This window comes from Etheostoma cragini, chromosome 7 (genome assembly GCF_013103735.1).
Source record: "Etheostoma cragini isolate CJK2018 chromosome 7, CSU_Ecrag_1.0, whole genome shotgun sequence".
NCBI classification, from domain to species: domain Eukaryota; kingdom Metazoa; phylum Chordata; class Actinopteri; order Perciformes; family Percidae; genus Etheostoma; species Etheostoma cragini.
Window position 1 is genome coordinate 8,079,607 of NC_048413.1, and position 20,188 is coordinate 8,099,794.

The 20,188-nt window shown below is 41.0% G+C and overlaps 3 protein-coding genes across 8 annotated transcripts in view; all 3 read left to right on the forward strand.

Annotated features, from left to right (window-relative positions):
* The first annotated feature begins 137 nt into the window (after positions 1-137).
* Positions 138-2,254, forward strand: guca1b (guanylate cyclase activator 1B). The gene is made up of 4 exons (XM_034877555.1): positions 138-609; positions 1,236-1,385; positions 1,498-1,612; positions 1,856-2,254. The coding sequence occupies exons 1-4, from the start codon at positions 406-408 to the stop codon at positions 1,978-1,980; spliced, it is 594 nt and encodes a 197-aa protein (XP_034733446.1). The 5' UTR covers positions 138-405; the 3' UTR covers positions 1,981-2,254.
* A 575-nt stretch (positions 2,255-2,829) lies between these two features.
* On the forward strand, positions 2,830-4,553 carry oard1 (O-acyl-ADP-ribose deacylase 1). Of its 2 annotated transcripts, none has more exons than XM_034877561.1 (5): positions 2,830-2,959; positions 3,285-3,450; positions 3,882-3,940; positions 4,048-4,160; positions 4,270-4,553. In XM_034877561.1, exons 2-5 carry the CDS (start codon positions 3,384-3,386, stop codon positions 4,436-4,438), a joined length of 408 nt encoding a protein of 135 aa, XP_034733452.1. In that variant the 5' UTR covers positions 2,830-2,959; positions 3,285-3,383; the 3' UTR covers positions 4,439-4,553. The 2 variants fall into 2 exon arrangements, with proteins under 2 accessions (XP_034733452.1, XP_034733451.1); XM_034877560.1 differs by having other exon boundaries at positions 2,834-3,150.
* A 1,107-nt stretch (positions 4,554-5,660) lies between these two features.
* LOC117948084 (synaptotagmin-2-like) overlaps positions 5,661-20,188 on the forward strand; it is a 57,178-nt gene continuing 42,650 nt past the window's right edge. For 3 of the 5 annotated variants that reach the window (XM_034877546.1, XM_034877551.1, XM_034877549.1), the window contains exons 1-2: positions 5,661-5,930; positions 6,031-6,094. The gene's annotated coding sequence lies outside the window, so the exon portion shown is untranslated. Of the gene's footprint in view, positions 6,095-16,797; positions 16,826-20,188 lie in introns of all 5 variants that reach the window. The other 2 variants (XM_034877547.1, XM_034877548.1) reach the window with 2 other exon arrangements.

Consider the following 20,188-nt stretch of genomic DNA (forward strand, 5'->3'; position numbering starts at 1 on the left):
AGTGTGTTTCTACGAAGCTAACCGATGTACTTTCCACGATAGGTAGAAGCCAGGCTACAAGAACATCCTCTCAAGATCTTTTTGTGAACTAATTGATTTTGACAAGTATCCATTACTAATCCCTCATCATGTGGTCCATAATAGCCTATGTCTGGGTCTGACTCTAAGACGGGATTTGCCACAATAGAGAATCCGATAACAATTCATTTTGTATGGATCTCCATGTCATTTCAATCAATTTGATCTTTGCTGATTTTCACAGTTTGTCGCAGTAATTGGCTCGATAACGGAGGACTCAAATTTGTGGATTCTGTAATGTAGAGGAAAGCTTACTCGGCTCAAACAGATTCATGTAGTGTAAGAAATAATTTCAGTTCTTAGGGAGTTGAGGAAAATAATTCCACAATGGGTCAGCGCCTAAGCGAGGACAGTGACCCAGACAAGGAAATCAATGTGGCAGAACTGCAGGAATGGTACAAAAAGTTTGTAGTGGAGTGCCCGAGTGGAACTCTCTTTATGCATGAGTTCAAGGGATTTTTTGGTGTTGCTGATAACAAAGCGGCCGGAGATTACATTGAAAACATGTTTCGAGCCTTTGACAAGAACGGCGTAAGTACAAACTTCTGTGTTGTGGAAGTGTGAGCCTTGTACATACAGGTCGCTGTAGGCCTGTGTCTCATTTTGGTATTGACGCTACATTTGCCACAGTAATGGTGAATATTTGTTGATTGGAAGGATTTGTGACGATTGCTGTTAATGCTCATTGTTTAGAGCTGAAACACTAAGGTCATTACTTAGTCACTTGACGGAAAATGAAACATTTTCATTCATTTTGAAGAACGATTATGATAGTTGGAAGGCATAAATGTACAGTTATCTTCTGAAATGTGAATATTTGCTGATTTCCATAGTCCTCTATGAAAGTACACTAAACATCTTAATCTGAATATCAGGCAAAACAAGTAATTGAAATTAGCAACTTTTGGCCTTGGGAAATCACAATGGATATTTTCTGGCAGGTTGAAGTCGAAAGAATTAATTGAGAAAATAATCTTCACATAAACAAAAAAAGATTTAATCATTGGTTGGAGCCCTAAATTTTCATTTAATTGCTGTTTCTAGTGGGAAGACTCTTTATATTGTATCAAGTATGTTGCAGTACAGAATGTTTTTTTTCCTGTCAAAGTAAAGAAACATTTTCTTAACATTTTAACGTTGACTCTTCATGTGCACAGGACAACACTATTGATTTTTTGGAGTATGTGGCAGCCTTGAACCTGGTCCTGAGGGGTAAACTGGAACATAAGCTTAAATGGACATTCAAAATGTATGATAAAGATGGAAGTGGATGCATTGATAAAACAGAGCTTCTTGAAATTGTAGAGGTAATATTTATACAACTATTGATCTGTTAAAGCTTTTTAAAGAATATTTTAAGATAAAGCATGTAGTCAGTGCAAGAGCCATTAACATAACTTACTTTCCTGTCACTCTCAGTCTATTTATCGAATGAAGAAAGCCTGCCATGGAGAGCTGGATAAAGATTGCCTTCTGCTGACCCCAGACCAAGTGGTTGACCGGATATTTGAGCTGGTGGATGAAAATGGAGATGGTGAGTGTCGGCCAGTCAGTTTTCTGACAGCTCAAAATGCTTCATGAATGATTCAAAAGGTCTGTGTCAGGCTTCTGTAATGGCGTTGTGGGTAGTTTATGTAAAAATGTGTCCGTTGTTGCTTGTGCATATTAAACGGGGAAATTTTGACTCAGTTGAACAATGATCCTCTCCTCATCAAATTAGTGAATTTAAGGAAGGGAGAAATGCAGAGTGAAATAATGGCTGTCCCTTGTCCCTTAGGGGAGCTTTCGCTGGATGAGTTTATTGATGGAGCTCGGAGGGACAAGTGGGTGATGAAGATGCTGCAGATGGACGTCAACCCTGGGGACTGGATCAATGAGCGAAGGCGCAGTTCTGACTCCTAAGGCTGGAACATGGACTGTCATGGACAATCTGTCAGATACTGTACACACGTCCTTTACGTGTGACCAGTCGTTGACCAGTTGTGATTTTATATCTATTGCCGTTATAAAAGACAACACCCTAGTCATCCTGGTACTGTTCTGTATACTATAATAATTAGATGTATGTCCACAACAATACTGTCCTTTGCTTGTTAAACTACGGCCGCTATGGTCTGGTAGGTCTGTCTATACAGTATGTCTGTATTTTAAAGATGCTGACAACACAAGGTGCTTCCTGTATTTTCATTTTTTGTTGTTCTGTCATAAAATGAGCATACAAGTGATTCAATAAAAACAATAGTGATCTGTCATTGACAAATGTTTCACGTTGATTAAACCTCTGTGTGTACAAAGTGATTGATTGACATTTTCCTCATTCATTTTGTGTAAATAATGTGACAATTTAGACCTATCATTTTCATTGATTTACTCCGTCTGGTGACTAAGGTTTGCAGTGTCTGTAAACAAATAAATAATAAACATAATGCCAATTTCACACCGCCTGTTTCGTTTGATTTACATTTGTTGTATTCAATAAGATAAACAATGCACTAATTTGTGGATTGAGAACAGTAGCGTTTAATTTATTCACAAATATTAGGATTAGTAAAAACAAGTTCACGATTTTCAACTGAAAAAAGGTTGATAGTAGGTTTACATTTTTTTGTTACTATTCTTGTAAAAGTTTGTTCAAATAGGTAGTCATATCAAGGCTTGTAGGATAATTTAATAGATAATATGCACAGTTAGTACAGAATATCATCCAGAAACCTTGCTTTTTCTCAAGAGGTACCGCCCCTCCACAAAGTCTCTTGTTTTCTCGCGAGAAGACGAGGCTGCTTCCTACCTGCTTCAGAGTTGTTACTAGTCTACTGAGCTACCACCCCAAAACTACTTTTATTTAGAATTAAAAACGGCCCCTGCAGTCAACTAACAGTTTGTTAGTTATACGACGTTATTTCTGTCGCATGACAACCTAGCTTACAACTCTTCTAGCTGTTGTTTTAATGTGCGTTGAACACCGAAAACTGAACACATTAGCTGACTAAACTCACCGCACAAGTGTATGGGCTCCAGTCACTGTCAATGTCGTCTGAACTTAACAAACCAGTCAACACTGACAACCTTAAGGTAAAGCTTGCATTTATAGAGAAAAAAAGTGTTTCCTGTCTTGGTATAAGGGGTGTTTCTGCCATTTCCCTTCACCCTAATGTTTATTTCTTGTTTTTTTTTTACACGGTACAACGCTGCCCCCTCCTGGCTAGGCTGCAGAAGACAGCGGGAGGCTGAATTATGTCACTGGGAATCTGTTCTACTGCCCCAAGGATGAGGCTTTGGCCCACTGCATCAGTGAGGACTGCCGCATGGGGGCAGGCATAGCAGTGATGTTCAAAAAGGAGTTCAAAGGGGTAGAGGAGTTAAAGGAACAGAGTGAGTCAGCCCTTTTTATTAATAATTCATCGAGAGTGAAAATGTCTTCTTTCGGGGTATTAACTCCCAGGCGATCATTTTGTTCAGCACAGAGAAATCTGGTTTTGTGTTTAGCAGAAGTCTAATACAAATTCTAGCTTTCCAGTTGTAAAAACATCAGATTCTACACAATATCACATACATATTCTGTATTAATTGATACAGAAGTTGGTTGCTTTAATGACTTCAGCATCCCATCCCATGAACATACTTTTGATGTCTTATGCATCATCACCATCAGCATCACTACAAAAAATGTAAATAAACCCTTGAGGGTTCTAACCTGTGCTTACCAGCTTGATGGTTTTAAAAACATTATGCTCGGAGTTTGTGTTATGTCCTATTTTGATGTGGATATTATCTTTTAAAAAAAAATTTTAATCTCCAAACAGAAAAGCTGACAGGAGAATGTGCTGTACTACAAAGGGACGGACGTTTTGTCTACTATCTGGTAAATATTTAGCAGATTATTGCAATTGTTCCTCTGCAAATTCTCACTGTAACTTTTTGTTTTTTTGTTAACATTATTTATGTTGCTTTCCTGTCATTACATTGCAGATCACAAAGAAAAAGGCCAGCCAAAAGCCAACTTATGACAGCCTGAGACGGAGCCTCGAGGACATGAAGTCACACTGTGCAGCCAACAGCGTAACAACAATATCAATGCCTCGGTTTGTATAATTTTAAGTCATTTAGTGTTACTTAATCAAATCAGATTCAAGAGAGAAGTTCTTCTGCTTAATGAATGCATTTTAAAAGTTGTCTCTCTCTTACTGACAGCATTGGTTGTGGCCTGGATCGACTGGCGTGGAGCAGAGTGTCAAAGATACTGGAAGAAGTCTTCAAACACACAAACATCTCCATCACAGTCTACAGCCTCCCTGAGAAAGCAGAGACTACAGCGATGAAGGAAAACAAGTGCTTGATGATTGATAGAAAAGTTTGTTAATTGTAATTATAAGTTTATGCACTTTTCTGTATCATTCCCACAGTATGTGGCCACTATTTTCATTAGGGGGGAAAAATGTATAGATAACTTAAAAATAAACTTTCTTTTTTCCACATCAAAATCAACCAAACTTTCATGAACTTCTGCAAGTAGATGACACATATTTACCGATCATCTACTTTCTGTATTTACAGTCACCATTTGACTTCTGAAACACACTGAGCTAGATGTGTTGATAAATCTAGACATTGAGCCTAAAATCTCAAGCATCTCTTTCTTTACGCAGTCATCCACCAGGCAATAATGTTGTTGATTGAGCAAACATTGTATTTGCAGTTCTCGATGGGCACCATTTAACTTCTAGAGTGCTCATTGTAGCCTCTGGTTGAGGTTTTGGGTGTTCCAGTATTGACGTGGGTATTGTTCTTCATAGCAGCTGTGACACATTGGAAGTACCAGATGTGAGTCAAAGTGAGTCAACAATCTCCATTCAAAGCAGTCTATGTCATTAGTTGGATCAAATAAATGTAACTTAAAGGGTGGCTCCGTTTTAATAATTTGACGACATTTACCTCAGGAATGAGTAATTATAATAAACCTCAGTAAGCAGCGAGACTGTCTGAACGGGCTCAGTAGTTTGCTGTCTGTGACCCGCCCACTCTCCTTTGGGGCACCTTCAATAATTCATAAGGAAAAAGGCATTAGCCGCTGTACACTGCGGCTGCCTGCCCACTTCCCACATGTATCCATGGTTGGCTGGAAGACTGTACTTCGGCACCACTGCAACCAACCCCCTCCTCCTCCTCCTTTCCCATCCCCCTTCTTGCTTGGCAATTACACTCCACACTGCAGCACAGCCACCTTCGCGCTGCAGTCAGTGCAGGGAAATCTCCCTTCATGTGACCCGCTGTCTCACCCCAGCGTGCTGCACTTGGTACACCGTGCATCCAAATCTGCCCTCACCCCACCTAATAGCCCCTCGCTCTTTGTTCCCACCCATCTTCTGCTTGTCCCACTGCGTTCCACTGATCCGCCGCCGATGCTCTGTCCCATTCCCACTCACTCCTTTTCTCTCCCACATACTCCCCCACCCCCTCTGTCCTCCATTCCTTTTTTTTTTTTTTTTGCTTGATGCGTATGAAATTGCAGAGCTCAGCATTCTTCTCCACAGGCACTTAGGGGGAGAAAAAGAGTGATGAGCTGGGCGGGAGTGTTTCTGGTGCACCACACAACTGGCCCCGTTCCAATTAAAGAAGAGAGCTTATGTTATTGAAGAGCAGCTTAGCCAATCAGGAGCCAGTGCAGGCAAAGACGGCAGAAAAAAAGCAGAGCGAGTGGGCAAGAGGAAGAAAAAAAAAAACTGCAGTGTGTGTAGTTTGTATCCCTCCCCTGAGCAGATCTTTATCAATTTGTGTACTCCAGTCTTGGGGTGCATTTGAATGTGTGTCTGTGTGTGTATATGTGGCAGAGTTTACAGGAGGACAGAGTAAAGGTGTGTCTAGAGGGCTGTGGTAGACTCCTGACTTGTCATTCTGAAACTGGAAATAAGAGAAAGTAAGAGAAGATTGATTATTTTTCTCTCTATCTCAAAGTGTCTCGGCGCCTGTGGAGAAGGGGAAGAGCTCGGTGTCCTGAGGAGAGCAGCCTGCACAAAAGGTAAGCAGCTATGTTCTCCTACTACAACAGGCACGCTGCTTTTTTTTTACACTTCTGAAGTTGTGATTTGTCAGTGTATTTTCTGGCATTTCTTTGCCCTCTTTAAATCTTTCATATGTAATTACATTTAGATATATACAGAATACTTTAATTATAATTTGTTTTACATTATAAAGACTTGACAGAAAAGCAGAGGGTGAGGCAGAGGCTGAGAGAGAGGGAGGGGGAAGGTTAGTGCGGGACTCCCTGATGCTTCTAGGCAAGTTTCTGTGCACACGGTTCTCTAGTGCTGCAGTATCCCATTTCATCCCTGAGCGGAGCTGCCTCAGCATCCAGCCAGTGTGAGGCAGAATGATTCACACCAGCTACCATCTTTCTAAAAGACAACCGTTAACTTATTTGTCTTCTATGGATGGGATAAGAGTAAAGTTTTGTCCATTATACTGTAAATTCAGTGCACACCGATAAGCTCAGTGTGCCAAAGAGGCTGCTGCAGCCCATTTGAGTTTTTGTCGTGCATGCTCTCATTATGTATTCTGGGTATCATTGGGCTTGCTTAGATAACAGATTGAATTGGCTCTGATAGTGTTTGAGCCTGGTGATGAGTTTTGGTTTTGTTTATCTGGTGTTCTGGGAGTCCCTTCAGTCTGAACCTGCAGCAAAAGTAGGCTCTCTGATTGGGTGAAGTAGGCTAGACTACAGTGTACCAAAGAAGCGGATATATAGCATGCCTGTCTACGTTAGCTGGAGTATTTCTACACAGAACATATGGTTAATCAGTATTTTGAAATAAGCTCAAATTAAGGAAAGTGAAGTTGGTTGGTTTACAATCAAAATGTGTTGCTATGAACCACCCATACTAACACACTAAACACATGTTTAGTATGCATTCATTATCAGCTTTCTTTATTCACTTTTACAATTTATTTTTTACACCCCATTGTCTTTTTCGGGATGTCTGACCTTCATTCTTTGGGAATGAAGATATGACACACACTGCCCAGCAGTGGGCAGTGTCTGTAGAAAATGTCTGTGAGCACTGGCCTGCTGCAGAACGGGAGGAAATAAGTGATGGACTTAGTGAATTTTGTGTGGGCACGCTGGGACAGCGTTGTTAGAGAGGATGCAGAGTACAGTATGTACTGGTGTTTGTATTTTACTCAGATGTAAGGCTAATGCCTTTCACCCTTAGATAGTCCATGTAAGTGCAAGACAATCATAAAGCCGACAGGGCTCACTGAGCCTAGCTTCTGGTTTTAAATGATCTTTAAATTATTCAACAGCGAGTTATATGCGGGGAGAGGGCTGAGATGAAATATAAGTAATTTCAACACCATGGACAGAGCCCAGAGCAAAGACCTTTGATAAGTGCTTCCTTCAAATAGTTTGAAGCAAACCAGTGACAAGTATTGAGGGTTGGATGACAGTTTAAAACAAAGCTAATTCTTTTGTGTATTTAGATGACCTGATAAATTGTCTGCCTTTTTGATACAGCAGTTGGCTGTGCTCGTCTCTTCGCACGCCTTTTCAGTTGAAAACACTTTTCATTATTCATGCAGCTCTCCTTTTCTAGAACACAGTCCATCTTAAAGAGACCCATGTTTTTGCAGCGATGCTGACGTGTTTCCTTTAAAAACAGAAAACCTGTCCTTCCCGTCCTTGTTTACCTGCATTATCCCTGTAGAGTCCAGGTGGGAGAAGTAGTGCTGTGGTTTTGTTCTACCTTCCTTTTCACTGCAAAGCTTAGAGTGACACATGACTGGCTGCCCACTGCTGCTCCCAATTAGTTAGGCTGGGTGAAATGCAGAGGATACATTCCTCAATTGTGTGAGTGTAATTGGCAAATAAAAGAATTATTATAAATGTTATTAAACTGTAGGATTAAATTGTCTACATCAGCAACAATAACTCTAGTTTGAAACCTGATATAACATAGATCTGTTTGGGTCACAAGACAAAATCAAAAAGCAGGGTTTCCTTTAGGATTTGTTTTAGCAGGGGGGGTCAGGTCTGTCCGAAGACCAGACCAGTGTGAGTCCCACACTGCATGACACGATAAAATGTGGAAAACGCTAACCATAGGCACTCCTCCAATTGATCTAAAAGATTATGGATTCATTTGCATAAAAAAACACCCACAGAAAACAAATACATTCTTATTGACGTCTTTTATTGTCATAAGGGTATGACGCAGTGATAACATATTCAAAAGGGAAGTTGTAGTCTTGAACAGTCTTGAAATATAATCCTCTTTATCAAAGACTGACACAAGACCGAGTAAAAATGGGGTTGAGTCCGAGATGAGACCTTCAAAAAGTGTTCTCAAGACCAAAAACCAATCGTGAGTACTACACCACTGGCTCACAGTGGCCAGTAAGTCATTGTGTTTCCCTGAAATGAATTTTAAAATAATTGAGGAAGTGCTAAAAGACACCGGTGTTATGTTAAATCATTAAAACCAAAAGGAATGTAAAACTTGATGGCTGCAGCCCGTATTTTGTTTTGACACCTGCTGTCACACCAGGCTTAAAAGTGTCTCTGCAGGATGCTGCAAGCATACTGAGAATCTCATTTGGATAGCAATGATTAGAAGCTTGTGCTCTTAATGGCCAACAGCAATGAGAACCCCCATCGTTCCTAAGAAAGAGCCAATATCTCTCCTTAAGACCGAAGCGAGTGTCAGAAATGAAGCAGACCACTTCTGTTCAGATTGAATCAGGGTTCAAGAATTTACTCCAGTGGATGATGAATGAAGGATTGCTGGTGGGATAATCAAGTTGCCTTTCAAGGTTCATGTTTTTTTCTATTCTTATTTATGTATATAAGTTATGTACTGTAACTTTCAAAGATATGTGGGGGTTTAGGAAATAGGGAGCAGCTGTTGGGCCTGTCATTGCTCATGCTGTGTGTATGACACCCTCTGTCCCAGGCTGTGCGACATAGGCGTTTAGTGCGCCCCTGTAATTGATGGTGTAGGCATCATAGCGGAGCAACAGCAGCTGTCACTGTGACATACTTCAGTTAGGAAATATCCCCAAATCCTATATCAAGATGAGAAGAGGTACTGGGAAAACCCACAAAAAAAAGCAGAAATACACCTAGGTTGTTGGTTGTTGATGAAACGGGGCACATGTTTAAGGTGAGCAGATCCTCTTAGTGATACTAGAATGACACCGTGATGAATGTAGTGACGTTGCCGAAGGACAGTGTGTGTGCGCTTCTCCATAAGGGAAAAGGGCACTGTATCATACTCTCCAGGAAAAGGTTACAGGATGTTGTTTTTTGTACTGCATGTACATGTGTAAATGTGTGTCTATTTGTGCATGTCAATGTGCATGTGAGTGGCCGAGGGCAGGGTAGTTCAAACGAAGAATAGAAGAGACGGTGTTGGACACATGGGTTACTGACAGCGTTAATAGTGTGGAGTAAAATGGGCTTGAAAAGAACAAAAGCAATGGAAAGAAAGTGAAGTGGGGAATGTATGACAAACGATACAATTATGGGTGAGAGCTGGAGCGCGAGATTGAGAGATTGTCAGAGGCAGAGCAAGAATGGAAGAGAGTGGGTGTGCATAGCAGAGCCACGAGCACTGCAGTACATTGCAGTGCCCAGCCCCCGCTGTGTTCTCTGCTCACCATCCGGTTCCATGCACTGAAAAGACCCCTGCAGCAGCAGCAGAGCTGCACGCCACGCAAGACTGCCTGCTGATGAACAGCAACCTCACAAAGAGCTGTTGACCCAGCGTTGTGTATTCTGGACATCTCAAGATGCACAGATTTTATTTTAAGGATAGATCATGACAAAAACAGCCGACCTGCGCCTGCCAGCACATTGTCATGTAGAGAGGGGGAGCAGCCGATTCACTCTCTTCCTGGATTATGTAAGCACATAACACGTTCACTTCACCCACTACCAACTGAAGGATCCCGTATCCCTGGTCATGCTTTCCTCATTAGGAACATCTGCCCCGCTGTTTGCTTTAGCTCCAAAACAAAAGGTATCATCTTTGCAAACATAGACAGACTCTTTATTGAGCTTTGAAAATGGGAACAAAAGGGAAACAAACAGCATGTACCCATAAATAGCTGGTGCTTGTTTGCCTAGCGTTTGACATTTTGTTGATGATGTCCTGTGTGGCGAATAACAAATAATGATCCCGTGAATAACTGCCAAGACCTTCCTGTGATCTGGCTTCTCACGTAAAAGAACCCCCCCCCCCTTAATTCAGTTTAAAGTAAGGCGGGGCAGATTATGCATGAACGATTCACACAGGGTAACCTCACACTTAACTTGGATTCATTTTACAGCTTTTGGTCCGACAAGCTGTACTCTCACACACAAACACTATACACTATACATGCAAGCACACAAACACATGCACTCAGATGTGAAATTAATCTTAATCATGTGAAAGCTTTAGGAAACGAAGGAGAAGCTTGTTTCTGCTTCCATAAACAGTCGCTACGTTTACGTCCCACTGCCTGCCCAGGGGGTGGACGGCTGAAGTGCGAGAGCTTCCCTTTTTGTATGTTCTGCTGATGTAGCTGACTCACATTGCGTAGTGTGGACACTCTCTCTCTCTCTCTCTCAATCTCTCTCTGCTTCCTGTGACAAGGTCTGATTGTGTCTCTCGCTGTGTTCAGGAGTAGTTGAATCAATTACACCTTGCCAGACAGGTGTTTGAGCTGTTAAGTGTGTTTGCCTCGGCACATCAGACTCTGTTTGCTTCTGATTTGCACAGAAATCAACACTGGGCTTTGAAAATGATAAGGCAAAGAAATGTGTGCTTGTAGTGAGTCACGTTGCAACCAAATAATAGTAATCCAACTTGTTATTATTGTAAATGTATTCATTCACATCAAATGTATCAGATGTTCTGAATTATTTATAATGTTGCTGGACAACACATGCACAACTCATGTTTAAAAATAATCTTTTACCTTTGTTTTAAGTCAAAAATGAGAGACCATCTATAACACTACTCAACGCGTAAGAAACTACTAAAAAAAAGGCACCGTTGGATTAGGTTTTATGCATAATGTGCTGCTGTTTTATGGTTTGTTGTATGTAATTTATGACTGTGTTTTAATGAAGCACTGTGGCATCTTGTTAGCTATTGTTTTAAGTTGATAGCAGCTGTGTGCAGAACTATTGCCCAGGCAAAATGACCCCTTTGGGACAATAACGTATATCTCTTCTTATCTTATTGTGCAAAATCTATTTAAAAAAAGAAAAGAACGCATTGCTACAGTGATTTCTTTTGTCCTTGCAGCAGCACGCATGGGGAAAAATGCTGTCTTTGGCCACGGCACGTTGAGAATGTAGTCATGAAAGGAAAAAAGAGAAACACTGTGGTTTGTGTGTGTGACAGAGACAGAGAGAGAGTGGGATAACGCGGCAGAGTAATGTAGTGTGGGTGAGCTGCAGTGGGGATTCGGAGTGCTGCATTGAGCTGCATAATTAATGTTAAGGGGGTGGAGCTAAAGGCTGAAATAACTTGCCATGAAGAAGAAGCTGCTTGCAATACTGCTATAAACAGAGCTACCTCTTTGTGTGTGTGTGTGTGTGTGTGTCTGTTGAATCCCTCTACAAGTACAGACGAGGATAGAAGTGATTTTTGTCATGGAAAACCATGGAGGCACCCTCTGTTGTTTGGTCCAGCTCTAGGTCCCTGTCCCATCTGCTCCCTCGGCCCTGAAAGCCAATCACTCTCCACTGAGCGGCGTACCACAGCCAAATGCCTCACTGCTGGCTGCACGGCTCTGTTAATCATCCAATTTGTAGCAAAGCAGCTTCCTATATGACACATCTGGTGTAGCTCTCATCTGGTCTGTCTGAATTGAAGAAGGAGTGGCTTCATCCTGCAGGATGGTGTTATAATTAGACATCTCCTTCACAGATTTTAGGTTGATGTTCAGTGTTTTCTGCACGGTGAGATTGTGCTGACTGCTTATAAAAGGGCACACATTCCTACAGGACAGAGGCGTTTTTAGGCTTTTGTCTCCTGGGACAATCACTATTATTCTCTTCTCTGTTTTATTTTTTAAATACATGTTCTGCACATCTGCCTGTTCAGACATCCAGTCGGCTCCCACTCACAAGCAATGTGCTGTAGTTATGCACATGCATGCCCACGTGTTTGACAAAGATGCAGTCAGGATATACCGGGATCAATCTTGGATATGAATAAATGTTTAGGCAAGCATGTATTAAATGCATCCAGGCTTTAATATGTATGATCGTGTTGGTCTTTGGTGCTGTCTGAGCTCAGGAACCTGTTTAGCTCCTCTGTCTCCAGGGTGATATTGCCTGGCCGGTGATCCAATCTATACCAGACTGCACTGTTTGCACCCCTGTCACCTAACCTCATCATCACTGTAGCTTCTCTGAGTTCTTGACATCTATTCTGCTGCAACATGCCCAGCCTTCATGTCCTTTCTGCTTTACAGTAAACACCAAAGTGTTTTTCAGTGCCCTCCATATGTCGTATTGAATATGTTTCATTTCCTTTTTATTCTTAACTCAAAGCAGCTCTTCTTTTTTGTTGAGAAGTGTCTGCCAAAAGCTACTGTGTAGATCTGTCCCTGTCAAAAGGGCTGAGGGATTGCACAGAGGCATTTGTAATGCAGCCTGTGTCGGCTCCATGCCTCTATGTACACAGCGAGAAAGCTGGTAATGACGGCAGTTTAATTCCAGTTCCCGGAGAGCCACAAAATCACACTTAAATTGCAACCTCGACATTATCAGGTGCAAGTATATTCCGATACAATTGAACTTTGATGATAGAAGCCCCAGAAAGGTGCAAGGTGCATCCTGTAGCTGTAAAACATATCAAGCTTGTTAGGAGCCGTGATTTAATCTGTCTAAATAACCATGATGGACTTTATTGTAGTCTTAAGAAAGACGCCTTCAGGGTCTCAGTGTGTTTTACGATTCAGTTCAAAGGTTTTGTATGTATTTTCCTCTCTATTTTTCTTCTTCCTAGCCTATCCCAAAAGGCATCTGGCAGCAGAATCTGAGTGTTTTTTTTCTGCTTCGAGAAACCACACAGAGCCTTATTAAATCTATTATTTCTGTCCCCAGAAATCTTAGAAACAAGGAGACATTTTCTCTTTTATTTATCTCTGCGGCCCCATGGGGTTTTGCAGTGGGAGAGCTGAGCATTGCCAAGTGACAATATGCCCAGCTGACATTCAGAACACTTGGAGTGGTGCAAACATCAACAGAAACTCTGATAAAAAAGCTTTTTCTGCTTTAAAGTAAACCCGGGCTTGAGTGTGTGTGTGCTATGAAATGTCTTGAAATTAGTTTGATCTGCAGGCTGCAGTTGTGATTATTTTCATCATGTTTATTGTTCCATGCAACCTGCAAGCTTCTGTGATCTGTGCCTATTTTGTTTAGTTTGTAAATTAGAGGTATACAAGAATTTATGTTTTTTTTCATTAGAGGAACAATGTGCAGTGGGATCTCAGCTAGAGAGAGAAACAAGGAGAAGGGAAAGAGAGGAGGAAGGAGTATACTGTAGCTCTATGAGTAGGTTGCTTAGCATGAAGGCTGCTTCTTTTCTCTTTGAGCTTTTTGAGGCCAGTGTGCAGGCTAGGGACACAGCAAACAGAATGAAGAAGAAGTCCCCGTGGGTTCTAAAAGCAGTGTTACCTGTGGTAGGACTAAGAGATAACCAGCGTTGTCATGTAACAAAGTACAAATACTTGGCTACTGTACTTAAGTACAATTTTCCCGTATCTGTAATTTACTTGGTTATTTACAGTATATATCCAGAAACTTTTACTTTTACTCCACTACATGTCCTCTAAGCATCTCAGTTAATCATTACTACAAAATAAAATCGGAAGAAATTCCAATGGAAAACAGCAGGTTCGGCGAGTCATTGCTCCTAGATTGCCAAGATAATGCGACCTCCATTCCAGTTTGTGACCTAATGCCTGTTTGTTGCCAAGCGGCTAAAACAACAACAACCATAGACCAAAACTAAAGAAGAAGAAGAGGAGGAAGCACAATTAATCATAGTGTCATGGAAGCACAAGGTGCCTGCTCTGCCGCCACGGTAACAGACTATAACCAACCCGACGACAACAACGTCACGCACCTTAGGCCATAATGTTTAGAATACAAGTTTTTTTAACTTCTTAGTTCTAATACTTAAGTACATTTAATATCAGAAAATTACTTTTGATACTTAAAGTACGGATCATATCAGATAAGACTTTTACTCTAGTAATATTCTAAAAGGAGGCTTTGATTTCTACCAAAGTCCTTTTTTTGGTACTGGTGATACTTTTACTCAAGTATTGCTTTCAAAGGGGCGCCCGGAGGACTCAGCTGGTGGAGTGGGCGCTCATGTGTCGGGGTCTGCTTCTCAACGCAGCGACCCCAATTCGGCTCTGGCTTGTGGCCGTTTCCTGCGTGTCATTCCCCCCCATCTCTCTCCCCTTTCATGTCTTCAGCTGTCCTGTCAAATAGAGGCCTACAAATGCCCCAAAAATAATCTAAAAAACAAAAAAAGTATTGCTTTTAAGTACTTTATACAAGACTGGAGATACCATAGAATCAAAGTGAAAGAAAAACGTGTGTTACTCTTTGAATGCTGAATTATGTTGTGCTGCCAGGAATGAATACATTTCAGTATGCATTCCACTTGTTTTAAAGCATGCCTTAGTGTTTGTAATATTGACACATAATGTAAGGATGATCTCTGTAAAAAAAATGCAACTTTTTTTATCAAGATAGTTCTTTTTGTAAAACAATGACTCAGTGCTAACAGATCAATCATGACTCAATCATCGGAGTTCATCACAAAGGCTCGACCTCCCGTGTGTTACCACATTCTTTTGCTACTTGAATGAACAACTCAAGTTGCGTGAGTGGCAGGTCGCGTGTGATGCTTTGTGAAGCTGAAGGTGCTTCACGGAGTGTTGATCCATCCTCTTCACTTACTTACAATAACTCAGGTTATTGTGCTGCTGCCATCCCTAGAATAAAAGATTTCATTTGTATTCAATAAACCTGTTTTTATTCAGACTAATCCTACTTTTCTTGGATTTAAAAAAAGAAATAAAACCTAAAATGACTGAATGTGTTTGGTTTTGTGTTTTGGCAGTGTGTACCAGCCGAACTTGGACGAATCATTCAGATTCGATCTCTCCCAAAGAGATTATTGACTTGACAGTAAATTGGTTGGCATCTCCAAGAGCATGATGGAGGGTTGCAAAATCTATTTCCTCTGATTATAAAGCCGTTAATAGTTGGAACTAGCAGGATGGACATGGCATTTATTGTACTATATTGATCAAAATAATTGCTCTCATCCTTTTGTCTAGTTGTATAAGCCCACTCACAGCGTTGTTATCTGGAGAGCAGTTTGTAAATACATGTTTTGCAATCTTTATTCTCATCTTGAGAGTTTTCCTGAATTATTACACAAAGCCTTGAGATACAGAGACCCACAGTGTGTCTTTTGGGTAAATAAGAATGCTTTTTGAATTATAGCATGGCTGTGTTAATTGCCAAGAGCTTGCATGAGAGTGGCTGTATAATATCAGCTTGGGAGGAGAAAAAGGTATACAAAGAGAGGGGGGGTGGGCATCAACATGTCGCTGTTGTGGTCTTGTATTCTGCTCTATGCGGAGGGAACTGTGTACTAATTCGAAGCGTTCACAACTGTTGCAGGGTCAGGTTTTGTTCTCCATTTTGTTGTTTTGAGTCAACAGCGTTCATTCTTTGCTTTTTGGTTCATGTATTACCTTGCCAACAGTTACAGCTGATGCTGTTTATAGACACCAAGGGAACAAAAGTGGTTTACCAAAATTGGCGTAACATTCACTGACGTAATGATAAATGAAATTGGTTAGCATCTTCCGAACACGCAACCTCTGTGTCACTCAAGAATCCTTCCTTGAAGAATCGTAAAGAAGGCCAAACCAGTGTTTCCCCCCTTATTCACTGCTGTCAGTGGTCTCCATGATTTGTATTTTCTTTTCTTATTTTAGGCCTGACTCTCTCTCAGATTCTTCTCTTGTGCCTGCCAATTACAAGTGGTGGTCTGTCCTACTTGACTCGTTACTTCTTGACACGCAGGACTAAGCAGCTTTAGCCAGCAGTCAGAATGTGAGGGTATTTATGAGAAGAGAACCAGCATTTTGTTGAATAAATATGCGTACTCTAAGCCTACAAACCAAATGCTGATCAACGTACATATTGAAAGTTTGTACTGTATGTCCTATTTTAGGCGTGTTCCATTCATATTTGTATCTCACCTGATCTCCTCTGGGAAACTAAGTAATCATAAATGACTTGCAATATCATCTCCCTCACCAGATAGTTAAAATCCACCAAAGTAAACTATGCCTATTCTACAAAAGGATTCCTAATATGTTGCTGTGAGTCATCTTAAAACCCAGGGAGAAAATCCTCAGTGGTTTTTAAACGGATGAACAGGCCTTATTTTAAGCTGTATTTTTTTTCTTCGTATGAAGCTTGAGGTGATATGCATCCCGTGTACTGTTATGTTATGTTATGTTATGTTATGTTATGTAAACCTGACTGCTGTCAAGAGTCTTTCAGTGCAGTGCAGGGTACTGTTTATCTAGGGCATGGCTGGTTTGTGCCCCCTCACTGAAATGCGTCAAAGGGGCTGTGACAGTGAGCTTGATATTGAGTTTTTTTTTCTTTTTTCTCTCTTTCAGACTTTCTTTGGAAAATGTCCTTGACACAGTAGGCAATAACTCAATTAGCTCTTCTGCCTTCAGAAATCCGTGGGTGGTGCAGGGGCCTAACACTCACCTGCTACTGCAGAGACCTGGGTATAGCACCAGCTTGTTCATTCATTTCCACAAACTCAGTTGGTCATGTTAGTGGGTAGGAACCCTGTGAGGGATAATGTCCTCATACTGGTTAGTTATGGTGCATGCTTCGAGCGTGTTGTGATCTGGAGAGTAACATTGAACCTTCACACACTAAGGCCAAGCTGACCAACCACTGCTGGGGGATGGAAAACGCGTCACTAACTGTGCGCCGCTTGTGATCTTTCCCGATGCTGCCGCCACAGACACAGCTTGTAATACTGCAAATGGAAGGGCTTTCATCAGTGGGCCTTAGGCTCAGTCACCATCGTGTAAGTCTATATCATGGCTGTTCCACTTCCGGGATTGCTCCGTTGCCGACAAAGATTCAGCCGTATTTCACTTATTTAGGCCGGATATCCGTTGCCTTGGGCTTCCTTTGTGTTGGCCTTTTAAACTCTGGTCAAATTATTAGGACTATGGTAAACTTCCATCTGAACTATCTGTCCAATCAGAGTTTTCCGTTTTTCTGTTTTCTTGCCGACTAAAACAACTTTTGTACGTACACGTGTTCCACCAAAACAAGTTCTTTCCAGAGGCTACTTTTGAGCGGCACCAGTGCTTAGAGACACCCAAGACGATTGTGATTGTTTTAAAGAAATGCAAATAAACCAGAGCACATTTTTCTCCCATCCCGGAATACTGTGTGGACTAGCCAGACCCTCCTCCGCATCACAGTGGAGGAAGGTCTGGCAAAGCGAGACTACCATTGTGTTAGTTTATTCGGAGATAATTAGATAACCATTTATTTAAACGAGAATCTTTGATTATTACTGTAAAGTATTATTAGTGTTTGAGTTAGATAGTGTTTTATACCATTTGGTAGTTTAATCTATAGATCGATGCATTGTATTTTATGTAAAATCATAATCTGTAATGTTGCTAGTTCCTAAAGACGTCAAATAAATGTGATGGAGTGAAAAGTAAAACAGTTACCTCTGAAATGGACTGGATCCATCAGTGGTAGTTATGGACCTGTGCGTGTTTGATTGGCATGCATGTTGATGGAGATAAGACTGATGCAACTCACCACAGCTATCCTCATCACTTTTCCTTGACGTCTTCTTGAAAGGTTATCTGCAGAAACAGGCATTTGGTATATATCCTTCTTACACCCAGCTTAATTTTCTCTGTCATGCCCTTCACTGTGCACACATCAGTTTGCATTTTAAATCCGTGCTATGAAGTTTTAACCCTTGAGATGAGTTTGAGTGTCTGATGAATTATTTTACACCTTCTCTACTATCTTTGCTATCTAACATGGGTAGTTTACTTTTCATTCTTACAGAACACAAGCATTAAATAGATAAATGAGACTATTTACTGATTCAAGTTCAATTCAAATGCTAACATGCAAATTAAAAAAAGTTAACTTAGTAGTTCCTTATAAAAATCAATTAAGGAGAGAAAGAAACTTACCAGAAACTCTGGTAAACCCTGCCGGCATCAGCTTGGTCTGATAACCTGCACGTTTAATTCTCCTGCTTCAGTTCACAATTTTGCAGGAACCAATCACAAACTGGCTTATCTACCTGGCAAGCTATTGGCGGTTTTAACGTGATGACGATAGAGAAGCGACCAACCAGCTTCTTGTTTTCATTCAACATAGCGGCCACCAAACGCCACCGAAGGGCAGCAACCCGTTGATGCCGCCGTCGCTGCTACGTCACCCGGGTCGTTGGTCTGATTGGTTGAAGGACTTTCCAATTGCATACGGAGTCATTTGAATTATGGCCGTTGGTCACGCCTCATGGGCAGTAGAAAATACCAAGACGACTCCCCAGACTAATGCTCCCTCTCCAATCTATTGAGCTTAGCTTGGTCTGGTGATAGCCAGACTAACAAACTCCCACACTGTAACTGCATCATTTACCACTTTCCCATTCACACTACTTCCACATTAAAGTTTAAGAATGATACTCTTTGAACCTGCTTAAAATAACGTTGTCCCTTTTTTGCACTTTCCTGACTAAAGTATTATTTATAAAATAAAAAGGATATGGGTTAGAGAACAAGGAACTGTACGTGAAAAAGGGGAAAAACCTTTCAGCTTGGATCTATCTCAGTTTGCATGCTTGTTGTCCGACATCACGTTGGTTGGGCTTCCCCCAGTGCCGAGGCTGTATGAGAGATGAATAGATGTTTGGGACTAGCTGCTCTGAGTCTGAAAGCACATTAAACCTGCCTTGTGACATTACGGTCATTTACACATTGAAATTGTAATTTTCTCCTTATTTAGTTCCCGGCATGCGGCTGAAAAGTTAAAAAATCTCTTTACAAATGTTCTTTTTCTTTTTTGCAGCTTCACCATTTTCATATCAAAAAATGAAGAAAGGAATCCAAATTGGAAAGTTAAGCTGCATTAGAAATGAAACCAACAGTGCATTATGTGTTTGTGCACATTTTAAACTGCCAGCTAAGCTGCCACTCCTTGTGGGTTTTTTTCAGACAAAATGTTGGAGCATTAAATAGATCCAAAACTGAGCCCCTGATTTATGAAGCATTTGCATTGTGTAGATTTTGCATAATTTCTGCAAAATGACCAATGTAGAATGTAGTTCAATATGACTTTTTGATGTTCTACCAACAATTCCTTTCAATTGAGGTTTTTTAAAATGGCTGCTGTTACTTTTAGACACCACCCACAAACCAGGCAGTTATGAAACACCAAGCGTATACTGGCTGGGATTAGGTCTCCTCCAACTCTGTGGAGCTAAAATCCTTTACAGATATGTCAGTATTTATTTAATGACAACATTGGGTGACATTAAACTCTCTCAGCGCCAGGGAAGCTGGTCGAAATGATGCAACGTTTTAAATTTGGTGCAGAGACATAATCAAGTGCTGCTTCGCTCCTTCAAAGAGGCAGTGCTTTCAAATTGCTCTAAAGACTGAAATTCTTCCTTTGGTCTAAGCAACTGAAGATGAATCAGTTAATTTGACTGAAGGAGGGAAATGTAACCGAATCAGAGAAAATTAAACCAAAGCATTGTTGTGTACATCTGTTACCCACTTTAAGTTGTAGGACGCTTATTGGGACTGTTTCACTTCATTCACCATTTTACAGCAGATGCCCGTTGAAGCAAATAATTAGACTGGTCATGATTTGACTGGGTTACTGACAACACACAATATTGAGTTTGACGTGCAGATTAACTGATAATCAACATAATGAGAAGCCATTTGTTCTCTTGACATATCTGCAGTTTCATGAACACTGTTGTGACTTCTATCA